This window comes from Dama dama, chromosome 13 (genome assembly GCF_033118175.1).
Source record: "Dama dama isolate Ldn47 chromosome 13, ASM3311817v1, whole genome shotgun sequence".
NCBI classification, from domain to species: domain Eukaryota; kingdom Metazoa; phylum Chordata; class Mammalia; order Artiodactyla; family Cervidae; genus Dama; species Dama dama.
This window is the reverse complement of record NC_083693.1, coordinates 50,975,652-51,002,829: the sequence shown is the minus strand read 5'-3', so window position 1 is coordinate 51,002,829 and position 27,178 is coordinate 50,975,652. Positions and strand designations below refer to the sequence as shown.

General features: G+C 38.3%; 1 protein-coding gene across 2 annotated transcripts in view; it reads right to left on the bottom strand.

Moving 5' to 3' along the window:
* AKAP6 (A-kinase anchoring protein 6) overlaps window positions 1-27,178 on the bottom strand; it is a 588,857-nt gene that overhangs the window by 204,143 nt on the left and 357,536 nt on the right. The window contains exon 8 of one of the 2 annotated variants that reach the window (XM_061159147.1): window positions 26,061-26,224. In XM_061159147.1, coding sequence (XP_061015130.1) covers window positions 26,061-26,224 — 164 coding nt within the window. Of the gene's footprint in view, window positions 1-26,060; window positions 26,228-27,178 lie in introns of both variants that reach the window. The other variant, XM_061159148.1, reaches the window with a different exon arrangement.

The following is a 27,178-nucleotide window of genomic DNA, read 5'->3' as shown; positions in this document are numbered from 1 at the left end:
TTACAAGTCAAATTGGTCCTCATATTGAGGTTAAGCGGTGCTGATAAGATACCCTTAGTTCAAAGTTCATTTATTTTGCTTCTCTGATTTTCACATTAAATTTTTACCATAGCAGGAGATTATTCAAAGAATAAAGACCAGATCATCTTTGATTCCTCAGAGGACAGATACAAGATGAAGGAAGTATCTGATGGTACTTTCAGATATAAACAAAAGAATTTATTAACAAGGATTTTTCTACTAACATACGGTGTTGCTCTGAAGAGATATTTAATTCCTTTTTTTGCATAATTCTGTATATATATATATATATAAGGTCTATTTTCATGTTCATAAAATGTGAACAAAGGCAGGGAGATTGAACAAAACTTCAGCTGATATCAGTCTAATAGTTTAGTGATTCCCAATTAGTTCAAGATTTAAAAAAAAAGGAAGGAAAAGAAAAAAAGGAATATTGTTCATCTATTCACCAACAAAGCATTACTTATTATATACTGTGCAAGAAAACAAAGATGGTAGGAAAACAAAGATGAAAAAGCTATAGTTCCTGCCCTTGAGGAGTTTACAGTCTAATGAACAATAATAAGATAGAATGGAATATATGAGAAATGACACAGAAGTAACATGTTGAAGGAATGTAGTTGATAGGATTAATTTTGACTGAAGGAGAATTGTTTAGTCACCAGGTTGTATCCGATTCTTTTGCAACCCCATGGAATGTAGCCTGCCAGGCTCCTTTGTCCATGGGATTTCCCAGGCAAGAATACTTGAGTGGGTTGCCATTTCCTTCTCCAGGGGATCTTCCTGACCCAAGGACTGAACCCACATCTCCTGCGTCGGCAGGTGGATTCTTTACCTGAGCCACCAGGGAAGCCCCGAGAGAGAATTAGGAAGAGCCTAATGGATGAAGCAGTATTTGAGCTGAACTTTGGAGAAATAGCCTTGGACCTATAGTTGAGTGTGGTGCTGGAAAAGCAGGACAGAGGTATGGCCAAAGCAACAGAACTAAGGGCCAAGAAGCCTGGAAAAGTGACTTGGGGCTGAACTGTGCTGTGTGCTATGCTTAATCGCTCAGTTGTGTCCGACTGTTTGTGATCCCATGGACTGCAGCCTGCCAGGCCCCTCTGTCCATGGGGATTCTCCAGGCAAGAATACTGGAGTGGATTGCCATGCCCTCCTCCAGTGGATTTGGGCTGTGTCACAGATAATTCTGAACACCTTGTTAAGGAGTTCAGGTTTACATGTGGCAAGGCTTTTGAGCTGAAGTTTGATGTGATCCAACATGTGTATTTTATAACGATGACAAAGGAAGCAGAGTGACTGGTACATAGAAGTAAAATTGAGACTGAGAGTTCATTAAAAGCCAATTATATTGCTCATCTCCAACACTGGGTAGGGAGACTTGGAGTAGGGTGGGTACCACCAACATTAATTATAAGAATTATAGGCAAGCAAGTCAGGATATCCTTATGGCCTCATATGTAAAATACAAATTACCTGCAATTCACTGATTCAGTCTGTGGGAAATTAGATTTCAAGACCAGTTTGGTTGTACAAGGAGGCCCAGGCCAAGGATAGTAACTAGATATAAAAAGGAGATGGGATATAACAGAAAAGCATCTCTATGGCTCAACCAAATGTGAGTGTGTCCACTGATTTGTAAATAAACACTCCTTGATCCAAGTGAAAAACACACCTGGCTGGTATTGTAATGGACTTTCCAGTTCGTCCCTACTGATCTCTGTACATATTAGACCAAAGTCAGGACCATTTAGGGCCAGGCCCACTACATAATACCTGGAATGACCCCTGAAGGGCTGCTGAAATATCATCCCTTTGGTTGAAACAGGACTCAACTTGTGTCTTTCCAGCAGATGCCAGGATCAAGAGGAGTAATGGTCTATATTCTGCATGAAGCGGGGGCTCGGGTATGACCACATGGGAGGCTTCCACAGACCAACGAGAAAAACTATCAAGGAAACATTTTTACTACACTGAAAGAAAATGGAGCAAGAAGGGTTATTTATTTTTTTTTTTTCCGTAAAATATATTGTTCTTCCAGGCTGCAGTGAAATAGTTTCTATTTAATTGCACAGAAATCCTAAGAAGGTTACAGCAGTGAAACATTAAAATTCTAAGGGCAACTAATAACATTAAAACTTTATAGCCCCAGATAGAATAATTTAGACAAAAACAACATGAACATATGTTTTGTGTAATAATAACAAACATTTATAGCTGTCAAGAGAGAAAAACACAGGTTTATGCACACCTTAATGGTGTGCATGGGTGAGCATGAGTATATTTAAAACATAATATATTACGAAAGTGACAGCAGGCATGGCTCTTCTGGGTACTATGTTAAATCAATGAATAAATTACCAAAAGTGAGCTGTGGCTGTTTGGATGTGTAATTGAGCTTAACGTATGTAGTGTTATTTCAAAAGAAACTGTTCAAGGAGTTTCGAGCCCAATCCACTCTGCATCTATCCTAGGTAGTTTACAAATAGCAATAAATGAAACTGTTTCACAGTAGGAAGGAAGTTTAGTTATATACATTACTTAAATGGAGGAAAAGTTAATTTTAATATGCTTTGCAGGAATTGAAAACAAACTTATAACAATTTTCTTATGTTCACCAAATTGGAAATTGAAATGTAATATCTGAATTTAAATTTATTTTAATTATTCACTGTATGACTCACAAAATCACTAGAAATTATCTGTTCAATGTAAAACAAATACATATACAACCCTTCATAAATATATGTTTATTATTCTACTTGTTTTAATTACACCATTTGAATGCCACACTTTTTCAAAAAAATTATTAGACTACAGAATGTGAAATAAATTTTAAGCTTGTTTGTGCCAACAAGTTAATGGCAATTGGTAATAACGGTGCTGCAGACAAAGCCATTAATGTGATTTTTAGAATAAAAATAACTTCTCATAATTTTCTTTCTAATTATAAGGCTGTTTGTCTTACTTAGTACTCTACTACAGTTTTATGAAACTGAGAAACAGGTATGTTCTCTTATTTTTCCCTGCTTGTTTTTTTCCTGGACTTACCCATCTCATATTTTTTGTAATATATACAATGCTGTGACCCTTTCACATAGAAAAAGTGAAACAAAATTCCTTAAGAATTAAGTCCTGAACTATTTGAATTACAGATCTTGCCAAGTAGCCAAAAGGGCCATGCTATAACTGTAATTTCTTTTGTAGGAACAGCAACTTTAAGCAATTTAAAATGTTATGATGGGTTTAGGCAACAAGCATGCTGACTCATTTTTCATTTCTTTTCTGTTAATAGGGTCCTTATATTACGGCAGATGCAGGATGCAGGAATGTCATGTGTATTATGAAAAGGAGCCTCTTTTTCTTGAACAGCATATTTTCATCTGTCCTGTTAGACCTGTGCTCTGTCGCCATTTATGGCCTAAACCTAACCACCTAACAGAAGTATCTTCCAATGCTCTCTGCAACTGTATGGGCCCCTGGACTCAGAAACCCAAAGACTTGCTTTTCATTTGCACTAGGTGAAACAGCTGCTTAATAGCATTGAAAAGAACTAAAATGAGCTTGTACTTAAACATAGTTTTATTGAAAATCACAATACAACTATTTATGTCAACTACACCTCAATTTATAAAAGGGACATTATCACTAGGTAGGAGTTTGTCGCTTGGCACTTTCAACACCACTTCTTCTCACGTTGCCACAGTTAAGTCATTTTGCCACTCTACTCTCTTCTCCCAAGTTTGCACAAACCAACCAATTTACTGACTCCGCCAGGCACTAATCCCCCCAGGGTTTCCATGCTTCTAAGAGCAGATGCTGATTAACACAGTCAGGGCAGTCAGATGTAGACAGACAGTGAAGCCCACTTACTGCTCCCTGCTTGTTAGGAGACCAAGATACGGAAATTACTAGGACAGGAAATACTGTTTTATGAGTTGGGAGTTTAAAGACCAGGCCATATATGCTGAACTAGGTAAAGCTATTTGAAAAAAGCTTCCTTAAATTACCCTCTTTCAAGTCATCTCTGTCTGTAACTGTGGTCAGAGTTCTCTCATCTTCAGGGACTAAATCTCACTGAGACAAGGCTGGTAGTTAAAGCAACAAGAATCAAATACTTTGCAGAAACAAATTTACTGAGGCTCCTAAGAGCAAGACCATAAGAGCCAGAGCCTTTCCCTGACTGCACTCATTTTTAAGTAAGCCATTTTCCTTTCCTGATTTAAACTGAGTCCTACAAAATTAATGGGCAAAGAGTCAGGGGATGTGGGAAGGGAAAAAGAGATCGGCAGCTAAATTAGCGCTCAATGCCAACTGGTATGTTTTAAATGTTTCCCTATGAATACTAGACCTACCAAGAGTAAGTAATGAATGTAAGTCACAGAAACAATTTACTATAGAGGTCTAAATATATACTAATAAAATCTTAACCTCAAAGACCCTTGAAAAAATATCATACTAGTTATTCCCAATAATAACAAACATGATAAGACCATAATTCAGGAGTTCAGATCCTAAATCACTAAACTCAGGATCTAGCCACCTAAGGGTATAATGCTACAGTTCAAAAAGTATGAAGATATCACACATTGAGCCTGTGGGGTTTATAGGGCCCGTGTTTTTGCACTGAAGAGAAATTCCAGGAACCACAGGATGGTGTGTGGAAGGCATGGCTGTGCTAGGGCTGATTTTTCTGGCACCTTAATAGGTCCTGCTGCCACTACCTACCTCTGGTACCACCCAGGGTCCCTACTGTGAAGCATCTGGCTCTGAGGATTGGTGCCTCAAAGTGGCTATTTTCAGATTAGAATTACTGTTTTTCCTTTTCACATCCATTTCTTCTGACTCCAGTTGTGGCTTCAGTCCTTGCTTTAGACTGTGTCCTTGGTTCTCATGTTCGACTTCTCCCTGAATGAGGTGATTCCCCTCCATTCCGTGTCCCACTCACGGCTCCTCATTGTAACCCAGTGAGGTCCCAGCCCCCACACACCCACCATTGCAAGAGAAAAGGGAGTTAGACACCTACCCTGGCTAAACTATAAGAGATTGGGAATGCACAAAATATCTCTGCTCTTAGCTACCATGTATGAACTGGTCAACCAGCCAACTCTGACAGTACTTCCGTGTCTATCATCTGACCACATCAACAACCCTGGGAGGGAGGGAGGCAGCATTATTACACCTCCTGGGCAGATGGTCACACAGGTGCAGAGAAGGGATTCTCTGACTTATGATCCCTGGGGACAGCACCTCCCATTTGTCTATGGTGTGTGGATATACAGACTTATGTTAAGCCTCAGATTTCTAATTCTGAAATATATCTATTTGTCTCCATCATTATTTCTAGTCTCAATGTCAGTTCTTCTCTGGTTATGAAAATAATTGATAGATTAGTCTCAGGAAAAAAATACCTACTAAATTTATTTGGGCTTTTCCCCTCCAAAGCATATTAATCATTATATTATCACTACTGTAACATGGGATATACTCTTAATACAGTTTGCTTGAAATATAAACTTTACCAAATCATCATACCTTTTCTTCATCCAAAACTAAAGGTATTAATAAAATTATGAAGCACTAAATAACTAAAATGAAGTAACAGAAAGTAAATAGCTTAACAGTATAGAACATCCTCTCCTTCACCAACTTTTGTAACTCAAATTAATTAAACTTAATTGAATTCTCAAACATCCTCTAGAAAGGAATGATAATCTTATAGAAATTATAAGAAACAGAAAAATAAATACAAAAAGAGGTATACTTTACTGAAATTACACGTTTCATTGTCCTCCCTGGGAGCAAAATAACAATTATTTAAATGAAAATCTAAAATTACAGTATTATTATAGCTGCCATATTTATTAATATATAGTTGGTATGTATAGGATGTCAGTGAGCTAGCTAACTCATAAATAACTGTTTAAAATGTCAAGAAAAGGCAAATTTCCAAACACAGACATAGGTTGCTTTGTTTTTCCTTTTTTTAAAATTATAAAATGCAGCTATAAAATATTATGCATTAAAAAGATACTTCACTTTAGTTTTATATAACTGGCCTAGATTCTATCATATCAATTAAATTTAATCTACATAACCTCAGAGAATATAAATAAGTTTACAAAACTGGTACAAATATTTAAGGCACTAACAAACAATCTAAAGAATAACCACGTAATTGAAGGATTTTGATTTCTCTTTTAAGTTTTTTGTTCATTAACAAGCATTTTTAAGAGTAATTTTTAAGAGACATAGGCTGAGTACCACAGTGTACAGAACAATGAATGAGAAATAGTTCCCCACCTGCAGAGAGCAAACAGCCTGAGGAACATCTTTAATACAAAACTCAAAGACAGAATGTGATATGTACTATAATTGAGGTACAAATGCTATGGGAACATGCAGAAAATTGAGTCATTTGACTAAGATAGGTATTGGGTGGGAGTGGAAAGGATTGAGCAGGTAGAGATGGGAAAGATATAAGAAGCAGAAGGAGAAGAGCACAGAAAAAAGGAGAAACTGAGCAGTTCTGGAGACTAGAAGTAACCTGGTGTAACTAGCAAAGGAAGACAGGCTCACAGGAACAACGCTGAAAGGATAGAACTTCACAGGCAGCGACGGAAAACCACAGAAGCATCCTGGATAGGACAGTCACGGTGCAAACAGAAAAACAGCACTGACAAGAAATTCAAATCAAGAGGCTAGTTTCAGAACCTTGTCCAGTGGAAGCTGTGAGCTCTGCAGAGGTTGGGGACAGTGAGGGCTATACAAGGTCTAGATGGTTAGCAAGCATGGGCCAGAGCCTCCGGGTTCTGAGTCAATCAAGAAATTTCACTTGGTTTTATGTTTTCTATGTGATTATGAATAACATTTAGTTTGAAATTTTTTCCATTAAAAAAACCCGCTAATTAAGATCAAAGGTTCTATTTATAAATTAGGGAACTGAGACTCAGAGACTGTTTTATTTGATAACCAAAATCATAAGTGAATACCAGTGAGCCTTATTTCAATAGAGTGACTATTGCTAAAGTTATCACGGAGCAAAGAGTTAAGAAGTAAGAGGTTAAAAAAAAGATGATAGTTTAACAGTATCAGAAGAAGTAAAAGGGAAGTAAAAGAAAGTATTTTGAGAAGTAATAGGTAGAGAAAGATTCAAACTGTATAATAAAACAGTAGTCTATAATTATTCATTTAAACAGTGAATTTGTTGTCTAGGGTGCTTGTGTTCCCAATAAGAGAAAATTCCAACTCCACTAACAGAAGAAGGCTAGACAAAAAGGGAAATATTAAAAATGCTGAAGGTAGGATGGTTCCAGGGTTAGTTAACGCAGCTGTTCAGTGATATAAGGAATCCATCTTTCCCCTCTGTCATCCTTGGCACATAAGTCTGTCCTCAGATAACTCTATTCCCAGTGACAAAACTATACAGGTCAGCTTTTTGTCCTTTTGAAAGCATTCAGAACTGTTAAAGGGAATCGTTTCCTCCTGTTTGTCTCTTTCCATAAGGAAGAAAACCGAGGCAGAGATTTCTCTTCATATCTTACCGGTCAGAAGGGCATAAATTGACTGCCTGAACCAATCATTACCATGGCAAGGGTGGCCCTTGTGGTTATCTGGTGACTCATCATGGTTAATTGCCTGAGCTGGAGAATGAGGTCCACTGGAGAAGCAAATGGCAACCCACTCTAGTATGCTTGCCTGGAGAATTCCATGGACAGAGGAGCCTGGCGGGCTACAGTCCACAGGGTTGCAAAGAGTTGGACTGAGTGATGAATACTTTAACTGTCACTTTTTCACCTCAGCCACCTAGTATGGAAGAAGGTGGGTATGTAGACAAAATATGTTATTCTGTTAGGAAACAAGATGAGGAAAATGGCTGTTGGTTAGGCAGTCCACATGCCTACAAATGAAGCTTAAGAACCATTGTTTGATACTATTGTTAGTACAATATCCCCAAACCATTTCCCTTTTAGAAGGAGATGTGTGCCCATACTTCCTAATATCCAATTTCACCATTTATAGGAAGAAAGAGAGAGAACTATTGATTGCCTAGGAAAAGTACACACAACAGGAGCTTCTATTTCAAAGTATTCATTGAAAGAGGATGTTGTAAGACAACAAATGCTTAAAATGCAAGATTTCCAAAGAAATTTTATCCTCAAACTCTTTCACCTGATTTCCCTTTTGTGTATTAGCCAAAGGAGAATAGTCATTAAGCTTTTTGTGTACAACTAAGACTAAAAGAATCTGCAGATAATGACAGAAGATGCTATTTGTCAAAGGTGTGAAGCAGGAATACAACTGAAAACTACTTCACAGTTAGATAAAACACAGAAGTAATTACAAAGGAAGAAAAAACACTCAGTACACCAAATTTACCTTTATCCACTGATATTTTGTTCACATCACTGTTCTCTTTGTTCTATACTACACAGTTAATAATTCTTAACCTTCACCCCCCAAAAATGGGGGAAATTTTTCAATTACTGATAACAGTAACAGTTATAAAATTCTCAGTTATTAGGAAATGAGATGATTTACTTTCATCCTAAAATGCCACATTAGCACTATTTAATGACAATTTGAAAAATACATTTTATTTTCTGTTGTCACGTTAATCTAATTTACTTGGAAGAAAAACTTGTGACACAAGAATTTCATTCATGAGGACTGGTAGTGCGGTCCAGAAAGCTGCTAATTTATAAATATGTAATTCTTAGAAGAGTTTGTGAAGAGGAGAAACAATGCATGATCAAAAAGGGGGTTCAGTATAAAACCCTTGCCAAGTACACAAGAGGTCAAGTTCTGGAACCTCTGAAGTCTTGGGTAATGGGGTACATCCCAATACATTAAACTGTTTGGCATCATCCTACAAAAGTCAATATCACTGATACTACTGAGCTCGCTCAGCATTAGAATCATGAGTTTATATCATGTAGTTGTTGCTTTTAGATAGGAAACCACTTCAATATTCTTGCCTCGAGAACCCCATGATCCCGGAAAATGAACCCAACAGGTTGGCAGATGTCCAATATTCTACTGGGGAAGAGTGGAGAAACAGCTCCAGAAAGAATGAAGCAGCTGGGCCAAAGTAGAAACAACGCTCAGTTATGGATGTGTCTGATGGTGAAGGTAACGTCCAAAGCTGTAAAGAATAATATTGCATGGCAACGGGTAATGTTAGGTCTATGAATCAAGATATTTAAGGTCAAAGACTAACAGAGTTTTGCCAAGAAAACACACTGGTCATAGCAAACACAACAATGCAAGAGATGATGCAAGAGATGAATCTTCCAACAACACAAGAGATAATTCTACACATAGACATCACAAGATGGTCAACACCAAAATCAGATGGATTATATTCTTTGCAGTCGAAGATGGAGTTCCATACTGTTAACAAAAACAAGACCAGGAGCTGACTGTGGCTCAGATCATAAACTCCTTATTGCTAAATTCAGATTTGAATTGAAGAAAATAGGGAAAACAGTTAGGCCATTCGGGTATGACCTAAATCAAACCCCTTACGATTACACAATGGAAGTGACAAATAGAGTCAAGGGATTAGATCTGATAGAGTGCCTGAAGAACCATGGATGGAGGTTCATAACATTGTACAGAAGGCAGTGATCAAAACCATTCCCAAGAAAAAGAAATGCAAAAAGGCAAAATGGTTGTCTGAAGAGGCTTTACAAATAGCTGAGAAAAAAAGAGAAGAAAAAGGCAAAGGAGGAAGGGAAAGATATACCCATCTGAATGCAGAGTTCCAAAGAATAGCAAGGAGAGATAAGAAAGCCTTCTTAAGTGAACAATGCAAAGAAATGGAAGAAAACAATAGAATGGGAAAGAGTGGAGATCTCAAGAAAATTAGAGATATCAAAGGAACATTTCATGCAAAGATTGGCACAATAAAGGAAGAGATGGTAAAGATATAACAGAAGCAGAAGAGATTAAGAAGAGGTGGCAAGAACACACAGAAGAACTATACAAAAAAGTTCTTAATGACCTGGATAATCATGATGGCGTGGTCACTCACATAGAGCAAGACATTCTAGGGTGTGAAGTCAAGGGGGCTTTAGGAAGCATTACTAAGAACAATGGCAATCCACTCCAGTATTCTTGTCTGGAAAATCCCATGGACAGAGGAGCCTGGTAGGCTACATAAAGTCCATGGGATTGCAAAAAGTCAGACATGACTGAGCGACTTCACTCGCTCACTCACTCACTAAGAACAAAGCTAGTGGAGGTGATGGAAATCCAGTTGAGCTATTTCAAATCCTAAAAGATGATGCTGTTAAAGCACTGTACTCAATGTGCCAGCAAATTTGGGAAACTCAGCAGTGACCACAAAACTGGAAAAGGTCAGTTTTCATTCCAATCCCAAAGAAGGACAATGCTGAGCTATTTCTTTGTCTCAGATCTGGTTTCACAAATGGACCAAAAACTCCCATATGAAATTATTGGTTTTAGTAGCTTGAGGCAGCTAGAACTATCCAGTGAAATTTGGTATGTCCCCCTATCTTTCTAATGGCTGCCAGAAGAAGCACCAAATGAAATGACAGTAGGGAAACAAATGTGACCAAGCTGTTCTGAAAAAATGTACATATAGCTTCTGTTCCAGAGAAGTGATCTGGGTCATTTTACAAGGCAGAGCTCCCCAACCCTATATTTCCTACAAAGGTCTAGAAGGGTATAAAAGAATATAATAAAGTGCATTATGTTAGCTAAACCTCATTCATCATTTACTAGAAGGATGTGTATGGACACAGATTATGGTGCACCAAATATAACATGTTGAAGATTAGACTTTGTTAGAGATCCAAACAGTATCATGATCTAGTTCTGCTCTTTGAGTTTATGTCAGTTTAGAAACCTTTACCTTCTCAGTTCAATCTCACCTAATCTTGTTAGAGAACTTTAGAGCAAAGACTACAAATTACATCAACCAGTGTGCTGGTCAGCTGCTAAGCCATAATAGATGCTTTTAGTCTTTTTCAAAGCAACTCAGAATGTATTTTTTCAGAAAGTCTGTTCAAATAGAGATCAACCTTCCCCCCCACCGAAAAAAAACTAACAATCTATTAAAATAATTAAGTGACTCTAGGAAATACAAAAAAACATTAAAAAAATCACACTTTTTTATTCTTTATCATAGAAATTACTAGTTATTTGGGGAGAAATAGGTGAAATGGCTCTTTTAAAGATTTTTTTATTTACAGTAAAAGCCAAGAGGCAAAGGAAATGGGAGAGAACTTTAGAAAGGAAGATCAAATGGTAAGATAAGATTGTGCCATTACACAGTAAAGAGAAAAAGAATATCATAAAAGATGAGAAGATAGAGTTCTGCCTTTAATAATAATATGATATATCAACCAATTTAAAATTTTAAAATTTTTTTTTAGTTTAAATAATGTTTAAAGTCAGCAAAACAAAGAAGTTTAGGATGTAGTTGCTGCACTGAGGAGTCTTCAGTCATGAAGTACATATTGCCTGAAAAGTAAACTAACAAAAGATATAAATGAGAGCTCAAGACAACAATGGAAATGGTGTCACAGGCTGTGTGTGTTTAGTTACCAAATGTGTGGTACAAATAGTAAATGCAATGTAGTTTAGAAGAAATAGCAATCACTTAGGGCTGGAAAGTTGCAGGAAATCTCCACTGAGAAGGAGAGATTTGAATCCCATTCTTGTTCTCCAGTTCCTCCTCACTCTCAACCCTCTCTCTATTCAAGTAATTTCCCCATTGACTAATCCCATGGAATTTGCCTTCATTCTAAATTCTTTGGTTTCCTGTTCTCTTTACTATTGCTTACCACTCAATATTCTTTCTTTCTCTTCTTTTTCATAAGACATATCCTCCCTTCCTTCAATTCATAGCTCCACCTGATTTACTTCCTCTCCATCATCTGAATCATTATGCCAATTCATCTTCTTTCTTATCCTTCTTGAAACTATCTTCTTCAACCATCCATTTTTAACTAGTCCTATTCTGTAGTCTATAAATGTACTAAGGTCACCCTTACTCCATGAAAAGTTCCTTTGACCTATACCCCTAGTATCCCTTGTTACCAGTATTCTGGAAGGCAAGAGCTGGGAGTTTCACTATTGAGCATGCAGATTCTCACTTAATCCCCAGATTAATATGACATCTTTGCTCTCAGTTACCCTAGACATCCCCCAAAGTTCTATCACACTGCTCCATTCTCACACAATAGGCTTTTCTTGTCAATATCAACTTCAAAGGCTAAAGCTATTAAATCTATGTATAGACTTCCCTAGCAAATTACCAATGGCAATTTTTCACAGAATTAGAACCAAAAAAAATCTTGCAAATAGCCAAAGCAATCTTGAAAAAGAAAAATGGAGCTGGAGGCCTCAGGCTCCCTGACTTTAGACTTATACTACAAAGTTACAGTCAACAAAAAAGCATGGTACTGGAACAAAAACAGAAATACAGATCAATGGAACAAGATAGAAAGTCCAGAGATAGACTCACGCACATATGGGCACCTTATTCTTGACAAAGGAGGCAAGGATACACAATAGAGAAAAGACAGTCTCTTCAGTAAGAGGTGCTGGGAAAACTAGACAGCTATATGTAAAAGAATGTAATTAAAACACTCCTTAACACCATACACAAAAATAAACAAAGTGGATTAAAGACTTAAACATAAGGCCAGATTCTGTAAAACTCATAGAGGAAAATATAAACAGAACACTTTTGACACAAATCATAACAAGATCTTTTTTGATCCATCTCCTAGAGTAATGAAAATAAACACAAAAATAAACAAGTGGGACATAATTAAACTTACAAGTTTTTGCACAGCAAAGGAAGCCATAAATATTTGCAAACAAAGTGACCAACAAGGGATTAATCTCCAAATTATACAAACTGCTCATGCAGCTCAATATAAAAAAAATTTTTTTAATGTGCAGGAGATCTAAATAGATATTTCTCCAAAGACATACAAACGGCCAAAAAGAATATGAAAAGATGCTCAACATCACTGATTATTAGAGAAATGCAAATTAAAGCTACAAAAGGTATCATCTCACACTGGTCTGAAAAAAAATCTGGCCATCATCAAAAAATCTACAAACAACAAATGCTGTGTGTGGAGAAAAGGGGCTCTTCCTATACCCTTGGTGGGGATGTAAGTTGGTACTGCCACTATGGAGAAAAGTATGGAGGTTCCTTTAAAAACTAAAAATAGAACTACCATATGACCCAGCAATCCCATGCCTAGGCAGACTCCTGGAGAAATCCACAATTTGCAAAGATACATGCACCCCAATGTTCACTGCAGCACTATTTACAATAGCCAGGGCATGGAACCAACCTAAACGTCCATCAACAGAGGAATGGATAAAGAAGATACGGTACATATATATAATGGAATATAGTTGTTAAGATGTTAAGACTATTTGCAACCCTATGAACTGTAGCCCACCAGGCTCCTTTGTCCAGGGGATTCTCGAGGCAAGAATACTGAAGTGGGTCACCATTATCTCCTTCTGAGTAATGGAATATTACTGGAATATTACTCAGTCATAAAAGAGAACAAAAAAATGCCATTTGCAGCCACATGGATGGACCTCAAGTTTGTCATACTGAGTGAAATATGTCAGAGAAAGATAAGTATCACATAACGTTGCTTATATGTGGAATCTAAAATGTGGTACAAATGAATCTATTTATAAAATAGAAGTAGGGCTACAAATGTTGGAAATAAGCTTAAGGTTACCAGGTGGTAAAGTGGAGGAGGAATAAAGCTTTTCAGGCTTTATTTTCTATTAGGTCCTCATCCCTTCCCATAAATATGTGGATACTCTATGTTCAAAAGAGTCAAACCATTCACTGTTCACCACTCTCTAAATGTCCCTCATATTTTCCATATCATGATATTTCCTCTACCTAGCATGCCCTCCTTCTAATATTTTCCTACTAACAATTTGTCAGAATAATAGAGCTCTCCACAAAATACAAATTCTCTTAGAGGAAAGAGCTTTCCCAGGCACCATGAGATTGAAATAATGTCTCCTCCACAAAATTTCTCTATTTCTTATGTCTCTACTCTCATTATAGTATTCATCACACAGTCTACCTTAATTTATAATGATATGTGTGTGTGTGTGTCTACTGTTGGGAAGTGACCATGGAGATGAATAGGGTCCTGTCCAGAGCTATGACATCATAATGTAGTTATGTATTCAATATTTATTGATTTTAAGGATGGATAAGAGCAGTGTAAGTAGACAGAATAGGAAAAGTCCTAGGCAAAAGCAAAGAGAAAAGAAGGGAAAAGACATTTGGAAGATGGTGAATTAATCAGAACATTAATGAAATGAAACAGTGACATGAATCTTGACTAAGCAGGTGGAGTCAAGTGACAGGGTAAGGAATTTGGTCTTTATGCTGTCACATACAAATTTTAAAAAACTTTGAATAAGCCTGAGTACCTAATATGAGTTTGGAGCCTACATTATCTATCAGTAAAGTAAAAATGATAATAGAAGCTACAACTGCTATATTGTTGGGAAGAATGAATGAAGGACTTCCCTGGTAGTCCAGGGGCTAAGATCCATATTCCCGATGCAGAGGGCTCAGATTCAATCCTGATTGGGGAACTAGATCCCACATGCTGCAGCTAAGAACCTGCACACTGCAACTAAGACCATTGCAGCCAAATAAATAAATAAAAATAAATATTAACAAAAAAAAAGAATGAATGAGATAATCCAGACATAAACCTAGACCACAGTAAGCCTGATAACTATGCTAACTCCATTAATACAACATGTTACACACACATACACACACACACATACATTATGTGATAATATCCATGATGTCAAAAATAAAGACAGTTTTTCAGGCTTTGACTTCCAGACTAGAGAAAGGAAAGAAAAAGACAGAGGGAGTAAAAGGAGAACATTAATGTCCATGAAGTGACTTAGGCAGATGAGCTTCCCTAGATGCATACTTCCTTCTTTTATCTTTCTATTCTTTCTCTTGTCTTAGCCTCCTGCTTTAGACTTCCTTTTTTCCTCTTCCTTCTCTCACACAGCAAGATCCATGACCCTGCTTAGCCCTACACAGAGCCAGTGCTGGCCTCTGCGGGCCAAATTAAGTACAAAGAAGCCACTGCCCACTCCTAGCACAAAGTGGCCTGGAAGCTGCAGTGAGATGGGTCCCTGGACTCTAGCTCAGCAAGACCTCAATTGAGCTAATGTCCCCTGAGAAACATTAACCTTCATTTTGATATAGTGGGAGGTAAGACTGGGGATGTTCTGTGGGCCTGGTGGCAAAGAGCACTATAGTACACTGAAAAAATCTCTCTGTCTCTGTTAGCATCAGAACCATATAAATGGCTATATTCCAACAGACTTCCAAGGAAAAGGAAAAACCAGTATGTGGACATCTCTGTGCTTTCTGACCTCACTGGGTGGAAGAGCTACTCCAGGTGTGAGAACAGTTAAACGAGCATTTGGAGTATTCAGGGTGTTGAGCGCAGGTGTGTGTACGTTTGAAAGCTGCTGTTTTACAAGAAGTCCTAGGTGACTCAATAAACACAAGAGCCAGAGCAACGTAAATCCCTTTAGCAGGGCTCTCCCCAGCTCAGATGCTCCCCTGCCAGAAACAACACATTTGGGGTTGGGAGGAGGGTGGCGCGAAGTGTAAATCACACACTGAGGTAATTGTTTCACACTTTCAAATAATTTACTTATTAGTTTTAAAGTGGTTTTTAGAAGCAATTCTGTATCTTGCCTTCCAGTTTTGTTTTGCGTAAATACTTCTAGATTAAAAAAAAAAAAATGCTGACCCCCACTGTATATCAAAAAGTACCTCAAATATGTTTACTATCTTCAAAATAGATCAGGCTGAGTTAAGAAATGTTAGTTCTGCCCATAAAAGAGGGCTGCTTTCCATAGAATGTAACTTTGTATCTAATACCATGCATCTCTGCAACTCTAGGTGTTATAGATTCACAGATTAGGTACTCTTTGACTAAAAAGGAAAAAAATAGACTACCTACTCTTGTCAATGACATTTCCCTGTGCTGACTAGAGACCAAAGAATTTCACTCCCCAAATCACCCAGCACTGGAAGTATAGTGCGAAAAATCAAGATAAGGTATGGTTTTCTACATCACGTAGACCATGACAGGGCTGACCATTAGCTATCCTTTGGCCTAATATATATTATATCGTCTCCATCATTTTTTTCAATCACCTAGTTAGAATGGCAGACTTCTTTAAAAAAAAAAATCTCATCTTGGGCCCACCCACACATCTGATAATATGCAAATTTAAATGCTTCAAGGAGATTAGAAGAACTATCTTTTATTCAATTCCATCACAAATTTAGTAACCACAACTGATCTTCAAAGAAATAACTCACTTTTGTTTCTGTCTTTCAAAAACACTTTTGAAGAAAAGTTGCCCTTCTGTTAACAAAAAAAAAAAAAAAGAACTACTGACGAATCCACGGTAGAAGAAAGAGCTCTCCCTAGGTACTACATTTCAGGACTGTTTATACAGTTCACCAGGAAAGGAACTGGATACTGGCTTTTAGGAAGAATTCTGTAAGGAAGAGGTGGAATTGCTAATGCATTTACTACTCATTTGCTTGCATCAAGAACCCTATTGCATTTCAGGCTGCCAACATCCTAATTAAGATGATCTAAATCTGAGGTGATCTATTACTCTAGATCTAAGATAGCTCAATCTACATTAGACAAGATGTAACAGTGTGTGCTTACAATGAGATGATAAGACCACTGAGCAGGAAAGCATGTCTTCCCTCATGTCTAACCCAGCACGGGGCAGAGCTCTCTGTCAGGGCTCAGTAAATAATGGCCAGGCCTTTGCCTGTTGTTTTTGTTTCTACTAATTCAGTCATATGATATCATTTCTGGTTCCTCTGACAACACATAACTGTGCTCTTGTTTTGAAAGAAGAAAAGAGTAAATTATCTCAAGTAATTCTTCATATACGTCAGTGCCACATACAAGTGTATGTGGGACTGACCGCATATAAATGCAATTCCTGTTCAATATCTTAAGGCTGTTTCTGAAGTTCTATATTAAAGAATATGCAACTACATAAGCATTTGAGCCAGAAAGAAAAGAATGCAGAGACAATGCTTTGTCTCACCAATGCTTTAGAAGAATCTGGATCAAATTCTGTTCCAGGATAATAATATCCAGCTGCACTATTACCCAAGAGGTACTATATAATACAGAGACAAGATCATAAAAAGGGCCTTCCCTAATCAGCCTCTTTCTCTTCCTTCAGTTAAAGAAAGTTACCCATAGTTATTTGCATAAATACTAGGTAAAGACTCGAGTGTCTGGTAAACAAACAGAAAGTATGTGTTACTGTTAAGACTTGCCCTCTCTTGACATCTAACAAAAGGCTAGGTGGTTAGCAACATACCCAAGTCAGAGTACACACAGACACCACTTTCTCAGCCAGTACCTGAAACTGTCATTTGTAGGGCTGAGCAAACATATTTAAGAAATGTCCTTAAGCTTGCTCTTGTGCTATTGTTGAACAGATAACATTGATGACCTTCACAGTCTGATATCCATTTCCAAAGGGATGACAACTTCAATCTACAAACCTCAAAAGAAACCAGATAAAATAAGCACAACCCTAGAGTTCAAAGCAGCTAACCCTCTGCCTCCTTTCACTAAGTAAGTGAAGATCTTGGTTGGAACCCAGGAGAGGTCACCCTTTCTATTTGCTATAAAGTTTACTGAATTTACATTAAAATCTTCAAATAGTCTTTGTTTTGGGAATGTATATGTTTCTTTAAAGAGGACAAAGGAACCATTGCTGTGTGCTTTCAGGGATGCAAAGTTTGAGATGTCAGGCGGGGAAATCCCGGCCTTGATTCTAAGACATCCGTAATGATGGCAAGCTCTATGGGTAAAAAATAAAAACAGGGATAAGAATGTTTTAAAGGAGGCAATGTGCAAAATTTAAGAATGCCTTTTTGCTTTCAGGATTTTTGTTTTTTTGCCTTGAGATGTCAAAAAAAAAAAAAAAAAAAAAGAAGAAGAAGAAGGAATGTAGCCTTTGTTTGGAGTTAGACACTCACTGTGTTTTGAAATCCCTCCAGCTATACACCACACAGAATTTTAACATACTAAAAAAGCTTACTTCAAAATGATAAACTTTCACCAATCTATCTTAAAATAAAATATATAATTACAAGCATACATTCAATTCTTGGATTTTGTGTGCCAAAGCTCTATTTCTAGAATTGGTGGATTTTGTTCTCTATTTCCATGTATAAAAGATCTCACAGTCCTGGGAAAATACTTTTTTTAAAAAATGAAATACAACAAATAAGGTATGCTGCCGAGTCCTGGGGGAGAAGTTTCCCAGAGTCTTTGAATTTCCTCCTATCCTCCTTCTTTACAAGATTTCTAAGACCAAGCCCTTTTCTACAGTCTCTCAAACAAGGTAAAAAGAAAAATACCCCCTAGATATATTCCTTAGATTTTCTATTATGCTTCTCAAGTTCCCATAGCTTCTGATGTAAACCTAAGATGAATTCTAGAGTTATTTTTTTATTATGTTTTAATTTTAGTTCCTCTTTTAGGTCTAAGATGAAATAGATGATCATAACTGCTATGCTTGGAGATATACTTCAAGGCACAATTTGTACATGACCTGTGCAAGGTCATGTCACAGAAAGAGGGCCTACATGATAGACAGAGAGTGAAATTCAGCTTTTAGTCTTGCAGAACTCCAGGGTTTAAGCTTGTTCCATGTGTGCAATACGGCAATATGTCTGTTTAAACAGGACATTTCAGATACTTTCTGTATAGGGACCTCACTCTGACTTGAATAGTGTCAATTAGAGACATATGAGGAATTATTGCTCAAGTCACTGATCACTAAGGGTCATTTTTTGTCACATGAACCTGGGTGTGGCAAGCTGGCCTAATCTCGTCCAAAAGGTTGCAAGTTCTCTGCCCATTAATTTCACTTGGGCAAAAATCCTTCCCCATTTAAAACATCAACTGCCCTCTAGGTCTTTCCTTGAGACCCCCACTTGGGGTTAGTTAATTCCTCCTCTGTTTACTCACAGAACCTTGTACACCCCTCCAGTATTCTTGTCTGGAGAATTCCATGAAAAGAGGAGCCTGGTGGGCTACAGTCCATGGGGTCGCAAAGAGTCAGACACGACTGAGCAACTAACACTTTCACTTTTTCACTTTCTACTAGAGTAATTGTTAGATTCTATTACAATTATTTGTTTGTTGTCTCCACCACTAGATTATGCAGTCTGGCATATTTACCCACATCTCGGACTTCCTATGGGCCCAGTGCTGTAAGCATTTCAGATATGCCAACTCTTTAATCTATATCACAGTCCCTTGAGGTGGATGTTACCATTGCCTCCATAGTACAAATGAGGGATCTGAGGCAGAGAATTTCAGTCATTTTCTGAAGGACACATTGCTAGTAAGTGTCAAGTTGAACACAGACAGTCTGCCTTCTGAGTCTGAGCTTCTCTTATCATTGCTCATGCTTGCCCACAGGACTGAGGAAGGAGTTCATCAACATTAAGCAAATAGAAAGAATGAGCATTCTGGTTTTGCCTCAGTTTCCTAAGTTTAAATTTAGAAATGGATTTTCTTTATCTTAAGTCGAGTTTACCTTCACCCTTGACTATGGATGAGTTCATTTGTCTAGAGAAAATTCAACCCAAACTGAGGAAGAGAGAACTGACTGGGAGGCAAAGGCCTGGGGTATGGCCCTCTCTGCCAGGTCAAAGTCTTAACTCTCACGCCTCCCCCAGGTTCACATCCTGAGATGCCTACAGAAGCCTCTCCTTTAGCTGCTTTCAGATGCACCACACTGTGCACATAGTATGACAGGAAATGTTTTGAACAGAAATACTGTTAACAGGAAAGCCCACTCATGTTATTCTTTGTAAAGAGATGTGACTTGAGAAAGGCATCTTCACTTAGGAGATGATTCAAATACAGAGGATTTTTGTTGTTGTTGTTTTGTTTGGAACTGAGACATCCAAGTTCCAAACTTGGGTGACTGGTGACGGAAGTAAAGTCTGATGCTATAAAGAGCAATACTGCATGCGAACCTGGAATTTAGGTCCATGAATCAAGGCAAATTGGAAGTGGTCAAATTGGAGATTTCAAGAATGAACGCCAACATATTAGGAATCGGCAAACTAAAATGAACTGGAATGGATGAATTTAACTCAGATGACCATTATATCTACTACTGTGGGCAAGAATCCCTTAGAAGAAATGGAGTAGCCATCATAGTCAACAAGAGTCTGAAATGCAATACTTGGATGCAATCTCAAAAATGACAGAATGATCTCTGTTCGTTTCCAAAGCAAACCATTCAATATCACAGTAATTCAAGTCTATGCCCTGACCAGTAATGCTAAAGAAGCTGAAGTTGAATGGTTCTATGAAGACCTGAAAGACCTTCTAGAACTAACACCCAAAAAAGATGTCCTTCTCATTATAGCGGACTGGAGTGCAAAAGTACGAAGTCAAGAAATAGCTGGAGTAATGGGAAAATTTGGCCTTGGAGTACAGAATGAAGCAGTGCAAAGGCTAATAGAGTTCTGCCAAGAGAATGCACTGGTCATAGCAAACACCCTCTTCCAACAACACAAGAGATGACTCTACACATGGACGTCACCAGATGGTCAATACCGAAATCAGATTGATTATATTCTTTGCAGCCAAACATGGAGAAGCTCTATAAAGTCAGCAAAAACAAGACCAGGAGCTGACTGCGGCTCAGATCATGAACTCCTTATTACCAAATTCAGACTTAATTTGAAGAAAGTAGGGAAAACCACTAGACCATTCAAGTATGACCTAAACCAAATCCTTGATGATTATACAGTGGAAGTAACAAATAGATTCAAATAATTAGATCTGATACACAGAGTGCCTGAAGAACTTTGGACGGAGGTTCGTGACATTGTACAGGAGGCAGGGATCAAGACCATCTCCTAGAAAAATAAATGCAAAAGGGCAAAATGGTTGTCTGAGGAGACCTTACAAATAGCTGTGAAAAGAAGAGAAGCAAAAGGCAAAGGAAAAAAGGAAAGATATACCCATTTGAATGCATAGTTCCAAAGAATAGCAAGGAAAGATAAGAAAGCCTTCCTCAGTGATCAATGCAAAGAAATAGAGGAAAACAATAGAATGAGAAAGACTAGAGATTTCTTCATGAAAATTAGAGATACCAAGAGAACTTTTCATGCAAAGATGGGCACAATAAAGGGCAGAAACCTAACAGAAGCAGCAGATATTAAGAAGAGATGGCAAGAATACACAGAAGAACTGTACAAAAAAGATCTTCATGACCCAGATAATCACAATGATGTGATCACTCACCTAGAGCCAGACATCCTGGAATGCGAAGTCAAGTGGGTCTCAGGAAGCATCACTACAAACAAAACTAGTGGAGGTGATGGAATTCCAGTTGAGCTAATTTCAAATCCTAAAAGATGATGCTGTGAAAGTGTTGCACTCAATATGCCAGCAAATTTGGAAAACTCAACAGTGGCCACAGGACTGGAAAAGGTCAGGTTTCATTCCAATCCCAAAGAAAGGCAATGCCAAAGAATGCTCAAACTACTGCACAATTGCACTCATCTTACACGCTAGTAAAGTAATGCTTAAAATTCTCCAAGCCAGGCTTCAACAGTACGTGAACTGTGAACTTCCAGATGTTCAAGCTGGATTTAGAAAAGGCAGAGGAACCAGAGATCAAATTGCCAACATCTGTTAGATGATTGACAAAGCAAGAGAGTTCCAGAAAAATATCTACTTCTACTTTATTCACTATGCCAACGCCATTGATTGTATGGACCACAACAAATGTGGAAAATTCTTCAAGGGATGGGAATACTAGACCACTTGACCTGCCTTCCAAGAAATCTGTATGCAGGTCCAGAAGCAAGTGTTGGAATCAGACATGGAACAACAGACTGGTTCCAAATTGGGAAAGGAGTACCTACAGGCTGTATATTGTCACCCTGCTTATTTAACTTATATGCAGAGTACATCATGAGAAACGCTGGGCTGGATGAAGCACAAGCTGGAATCAAGATTGCAGGGAGAAATATCAATAACCTCAGATATGCAGATGACACCACCCTTATGGCAGAAAGTGAAGAAATAAAGAGCCTCTTGATGAAATTGAAAGAGGAGAGTGAAAAAGTTGGCTTAAAACTCAGTATTCAGAAAACTAAGATAATGACATCTGGTCCCATCACTTCGTGGCAAATAGATGGGGAAACAGTGGAAACAGTGACAGACTTTATTTTTGTGGGCTCCAAAATCACTGCAGATGGTGACTGCAGCCTTGAAATTAAAAGACCCTTGCTCCTTGGAAGAAAAATTATGACTAACCTAGACAGCATATTAAAAAGCAAAGACATTACTTTGCCAACAAAGGGCCATCTAGTCAAAGCTATGGTTTTTCCAGTAGTCATGTATGGATATGACAGTTGGACTATAAAGAAAGCTGAGCACTGAAGAACTGATGCTTTTGAACTGTGGTGTTAGAGAAGACTCCTGACAGTCCCTTGGAGTGCAAGCAGATTCAACCAATCAATCCTAAAGTAAATCAGTCCTGAATATTCATTGCAAGGACTGATATTGAAGCTGAAACTCCAAAACTTTGGCCACCTGATGCAAAGAACTGACTAATTTGAAAAGACCCTGATTCTGGGAAAGATTGAAGGTGGGAGGAGAAGGGGACGACAGAGGATGAGATGGTTGGATGGCATCACCAGCTCAATGGATGTGAGTTTGAGTAAACTCCAGGAGTCGATGATGGCCTGGAGTACTGTAGTCCATGGGGTCGCAAAGAGTTGGACATGACTGAGCGACTGGACTGAACTGAGACGTCCAAATCAGTAAGAGTCAGATATATTTATTTTTCCTCCTAATATTTAAATTCACATCTCAAGTCCCTTCAGATCAATGTCAAGTATGTCACCTTTTAATCACTTTTTAATTCTGCATTTTACATATATTTATTTTTTGGATTCAAATAATTCTTACTCATTGTAGATACTTAGAAAATTCAAAGGTATTTTTAAATATATAATTGCATATTATAGGCCTCTTCAAATGTTTGAAAATTCTCTTCCAAAACACTTGTTTTAAATGGTTATGTAATCTTTCACTGGGATAAGATGTAGCATAGTTTAATTAAACAGCCCCTGTTTCTGAACATTTTTAAAGTGTGAAAGTGTTAGTCACTCAGTCGTGTCCAACTCTTTGCAACACTATGGATTGTAGCCCACCAGGCTGCTCTGTCCATAGGGAATTTCCAGGCAAGGATACTGTAGTGGGTTGCCATGCCCTCCTCCAGGGGAGCTTTGTGACCCAGGGATTGAACCCAGGTCTCCTGCATCACAGACAGATTATTTACCGTCTGAGCCACCAGATAACAATGGTTTGGTATTGGAAGTAACAAGAAGACAGATATCCATTCACACTGTTTTGAGGATCCCAGTTATGTGAGGATCATACGGCCCCGTAGGAAGAGGTTTTCTGGGAGCTGTGGAATGCAGATTCTGGGGCCCTACTCAGGTGACTGATTCATTTGAGGTGGGGCCTGAGGAAGGCGGTCCTATTTTTGAGAAATGATAACATTGCCTCTCTTTTCATAATACCTTCTCCTCATTGTGTTTAGCTCTCTTCTTTATTTCATCTGTCTCCCACAGAATGAGCAATAGTGTCCAATTCAAGCTGGCCCTGGTGAAAAGAGCCACAGGGCCTTATGAATGCAGGTGACTGCACTATCTCTGCTCAACCACCTTGTACCTCTCCACCTTCACCCCGACTCACCCCACTTACCCATCCATGCTCCACACCAAAGCCAAGGACGGGTCTTGATTCTATGAGTCAATGATGTCATTTCCTTGCTCACTCCCAAACCCTCCCCTTCACCCCCACAGCCACACAGCTTCCCTTGCATACTCCCCGCCCCTCAATAGCTGCAACAGCCTGTTCACAGAACGTCACTTCCTCAAGGAAGTGCTCCCCCATACTTGGATCCCGATCACTTCTCCCAGCCCAGCGTCTGGCTGCTTCCTTTGCTTTTCTTTCACAGTCCATCGTGGTTTATAAAAGCATGATTATGAGATTTAAGTCTGTCACCCCACTTCACCGCAAGCTCCGTGAGACAGGTACCGAAGCTGATTGTTCATCACTGCGTCCTACCCTGAGCGGTGCCAGTAACAAGCAGTGCTTTAGGCGGTGTTGAAAATGGGCTCTGGGGCCAAAGGGCTCAGATTCACATCCCAGCTCTGCTACCTAACACCTATGTGACCTTAAGCCAGTTACTTAACTTCTCTGTGCCTCCATTTTTTTCCATTAGGAATTATAATAGTACTGCCTTAAGGTGTATATAGTTTGTTGTGAGAATTAAATGAGAGAGTACACAAAAGATAATGTACAACACAGTAGCTGGCATGTAGAATGCATTCAACACAGGGTAGCTTTTAAAAAAGTAATCACTCAGTATATTTTTGTTCAATAAATAAAACACAAAAGAGTTTTCAGGCGTGTTCTTTCTCATCATCACTGCCCCCTACTCCAACCAAAGCATCAGCCCAATCAACTTCCACTACAGTCTGCTCCTTGAAAGAACAGCATTTCTGCCCCGAGAAGTCTGCTGAAGACACTCCCTGTTCCCCGTTATTAGTTCCAGCTCTGATTCTTTCATCATGTCACTTCCTAAAATATGTGCTCATGTGCCAAGCCACCTCTCTTCCTTCCTTTAAGTATTTCCTGAAATGTGACCTCCTCCATGGAGGCTTCTTTAAATGGAACTGAGCTCATCATTCCATCCTCTGTTTCCAACAAATAAGGTAAAGTTTGTTGTTTAAGATTCCAAAGCTATAAACTACCTGAGCTTTTCAACTAGCTGCATGGCCTCACCACTGCAGAGCAGGTTGGGTTTCTCCTTGCCTGAACTTAAGAATGTGAGGCTCAGAGGGCAGAGGATTTGTTTAACTTGCTCTGTATACATGTAGCCCAATGACAATCCACATGGAGGCTGAATAAATGTGACTTGATGATGATTTAATTACTTTGTCCATGCCAGGAATAGAAGCCATGAACTCTTAAATCTGTTTCCCCCATTTTATAGTATGTTTCCATACTGAGCTATTATGAGACCTGTTTCCTGCATTAACTTTCACAAAAGAACAAATACAAAAGGAAAGAGAGATTGAATGAAAATATCAAATTAATAAAATTATCTTCCACATCATGAGTCCAAAGATACCTCTAGAACCTTGGCACACTGTATTAAAAGGTGCCTCATTTAAAATTCAAGTTCATATGCTTTACAGATTATTTTGTAAATCTAAAATAGATAACCAAAACAAGTCAATATTCATTTTTAAAGTACTTGTTGTATTTGGTGCATGCACCATTATGGAGAACTTACACTCAGAGCAAAAAGATTTGTAGCAAAGCATATGACCTTCTTCCCACTACAATGACCATCCCCTAATTAGGCAATGCATCTGATAGTCATTAACAGGAATGAGATAATGAATCACTTTCTCTCTTCTTTGTTAATTTGCTGTAACCAAGCGGCTAATGGATGTCAGAGCTGAGTGATTGCACTGATTATAGTGATTTATAGTTGCAACAAAACAATTTAAAACCATTCTGATTATTCATGTTAAAGATGCTTTATGTTTTGTTTACTAAATGTTTTATGTCCCCCTTTCTTCTACCCTTAAAGTACTGTCCCCCTCCCACTCTGCCACTTTTCACAGAAAGACCCTGGAAAACTTGAAAGTTGTAGGAGGCATTTTTTATTGTTTTAAACTAAGCCATTTCATTTTGTTTATACATACCTATACATAGAGAGAGAGAGATAAAGTTTACTCAGTAGAAATGAAAAGCCTTAGGGGTAGAAAGAAAACTTCAGTGGTGCCTAGTTCAAAAGAAGACAGAAATAAGAGGAAATAAGGCAAACTTCAAGCCACTTACCTTGGGGCTTCCAGTCCCTTCCTCGCCCTCCACAGACACATCAGTAGCCAGAATCTCGGCTTTGATGGTATCCAGAGCCCGGAGAATCCAGCTGTGTTGCCGTTTGATTTGCCTCTGCAGCTCCTTCCATTGACTTGCAATCATCCGCAGCATGTCCTTCAGTCCTTCTCCAAAGGAGGGGGAAAGCACACGTTAGCAACTCGGCTGTGTTTTTACCCAGTATTGTTTTTCATTTAAGATTAGATGGATATTTCCAACAATAAACATAATTTTAAGCAACCATTACCATCACCTGCCTCTCAGAACCAAGACTGGGGGCTTTTGACTTGACAGAAGGCATAAGGACACAAAAATGGGAAAACCCCATAGATGCATGGTTTAGAATTGACTTAGATTTAACACATGGACTAAAAAAATCAAAATCAAAATCACGATACATAAAAATTATTAACACTCTAGCCTCACATTCCAAATAAAAGGCCCTGTGTATATCTTTTTGTGGAGACTTTACGATGATCAGAAAATGTATAGAAATAAGTAAAGGTAATTCGACTTGAAATACAGTAAATGGGCCAAATTTAAGACAGCAATCTTTAGCGTTAGCACATCAGATTAAAGCTGCTCTTTTCTTATTGGGCTGTGGTAAGCTCAAAACAAGTGGCAAACTAATTCATCCTGTCTTACAGTCTTTGACTACCAGGATAAGTATAACCAAATGACAAAACTATTTTTTATTTACAATCCGTTTCTCATAAATACACTAATACTGGGGTAAGAACTGGTCTCAGGCTAAAACTCTGCTAATGCAATGACCAGCAGAGAACATGCAAAACGGTCATATGTGTGAATTGGCAGGGAAATAATCAGGTGTCTCTAGACTGCCTGCCTTATATCTGTAATGATACCTGCAAGTACCCGGATGCATATGCATTGTAACTAAATGCACAATTCTCATTCATTATCTTAATGTTATTTCCAGAGCACCTACATCAAAAAGCATGTCAATGTGAAGTTCTCAGGAATGTGATTTCAAATGAAACTCGGGCGAACAGCAAGCCCCAAATAAAATGAACAGACCATTTGGAGGCAGTATTTCATCTTACAAGTATCACAGCATT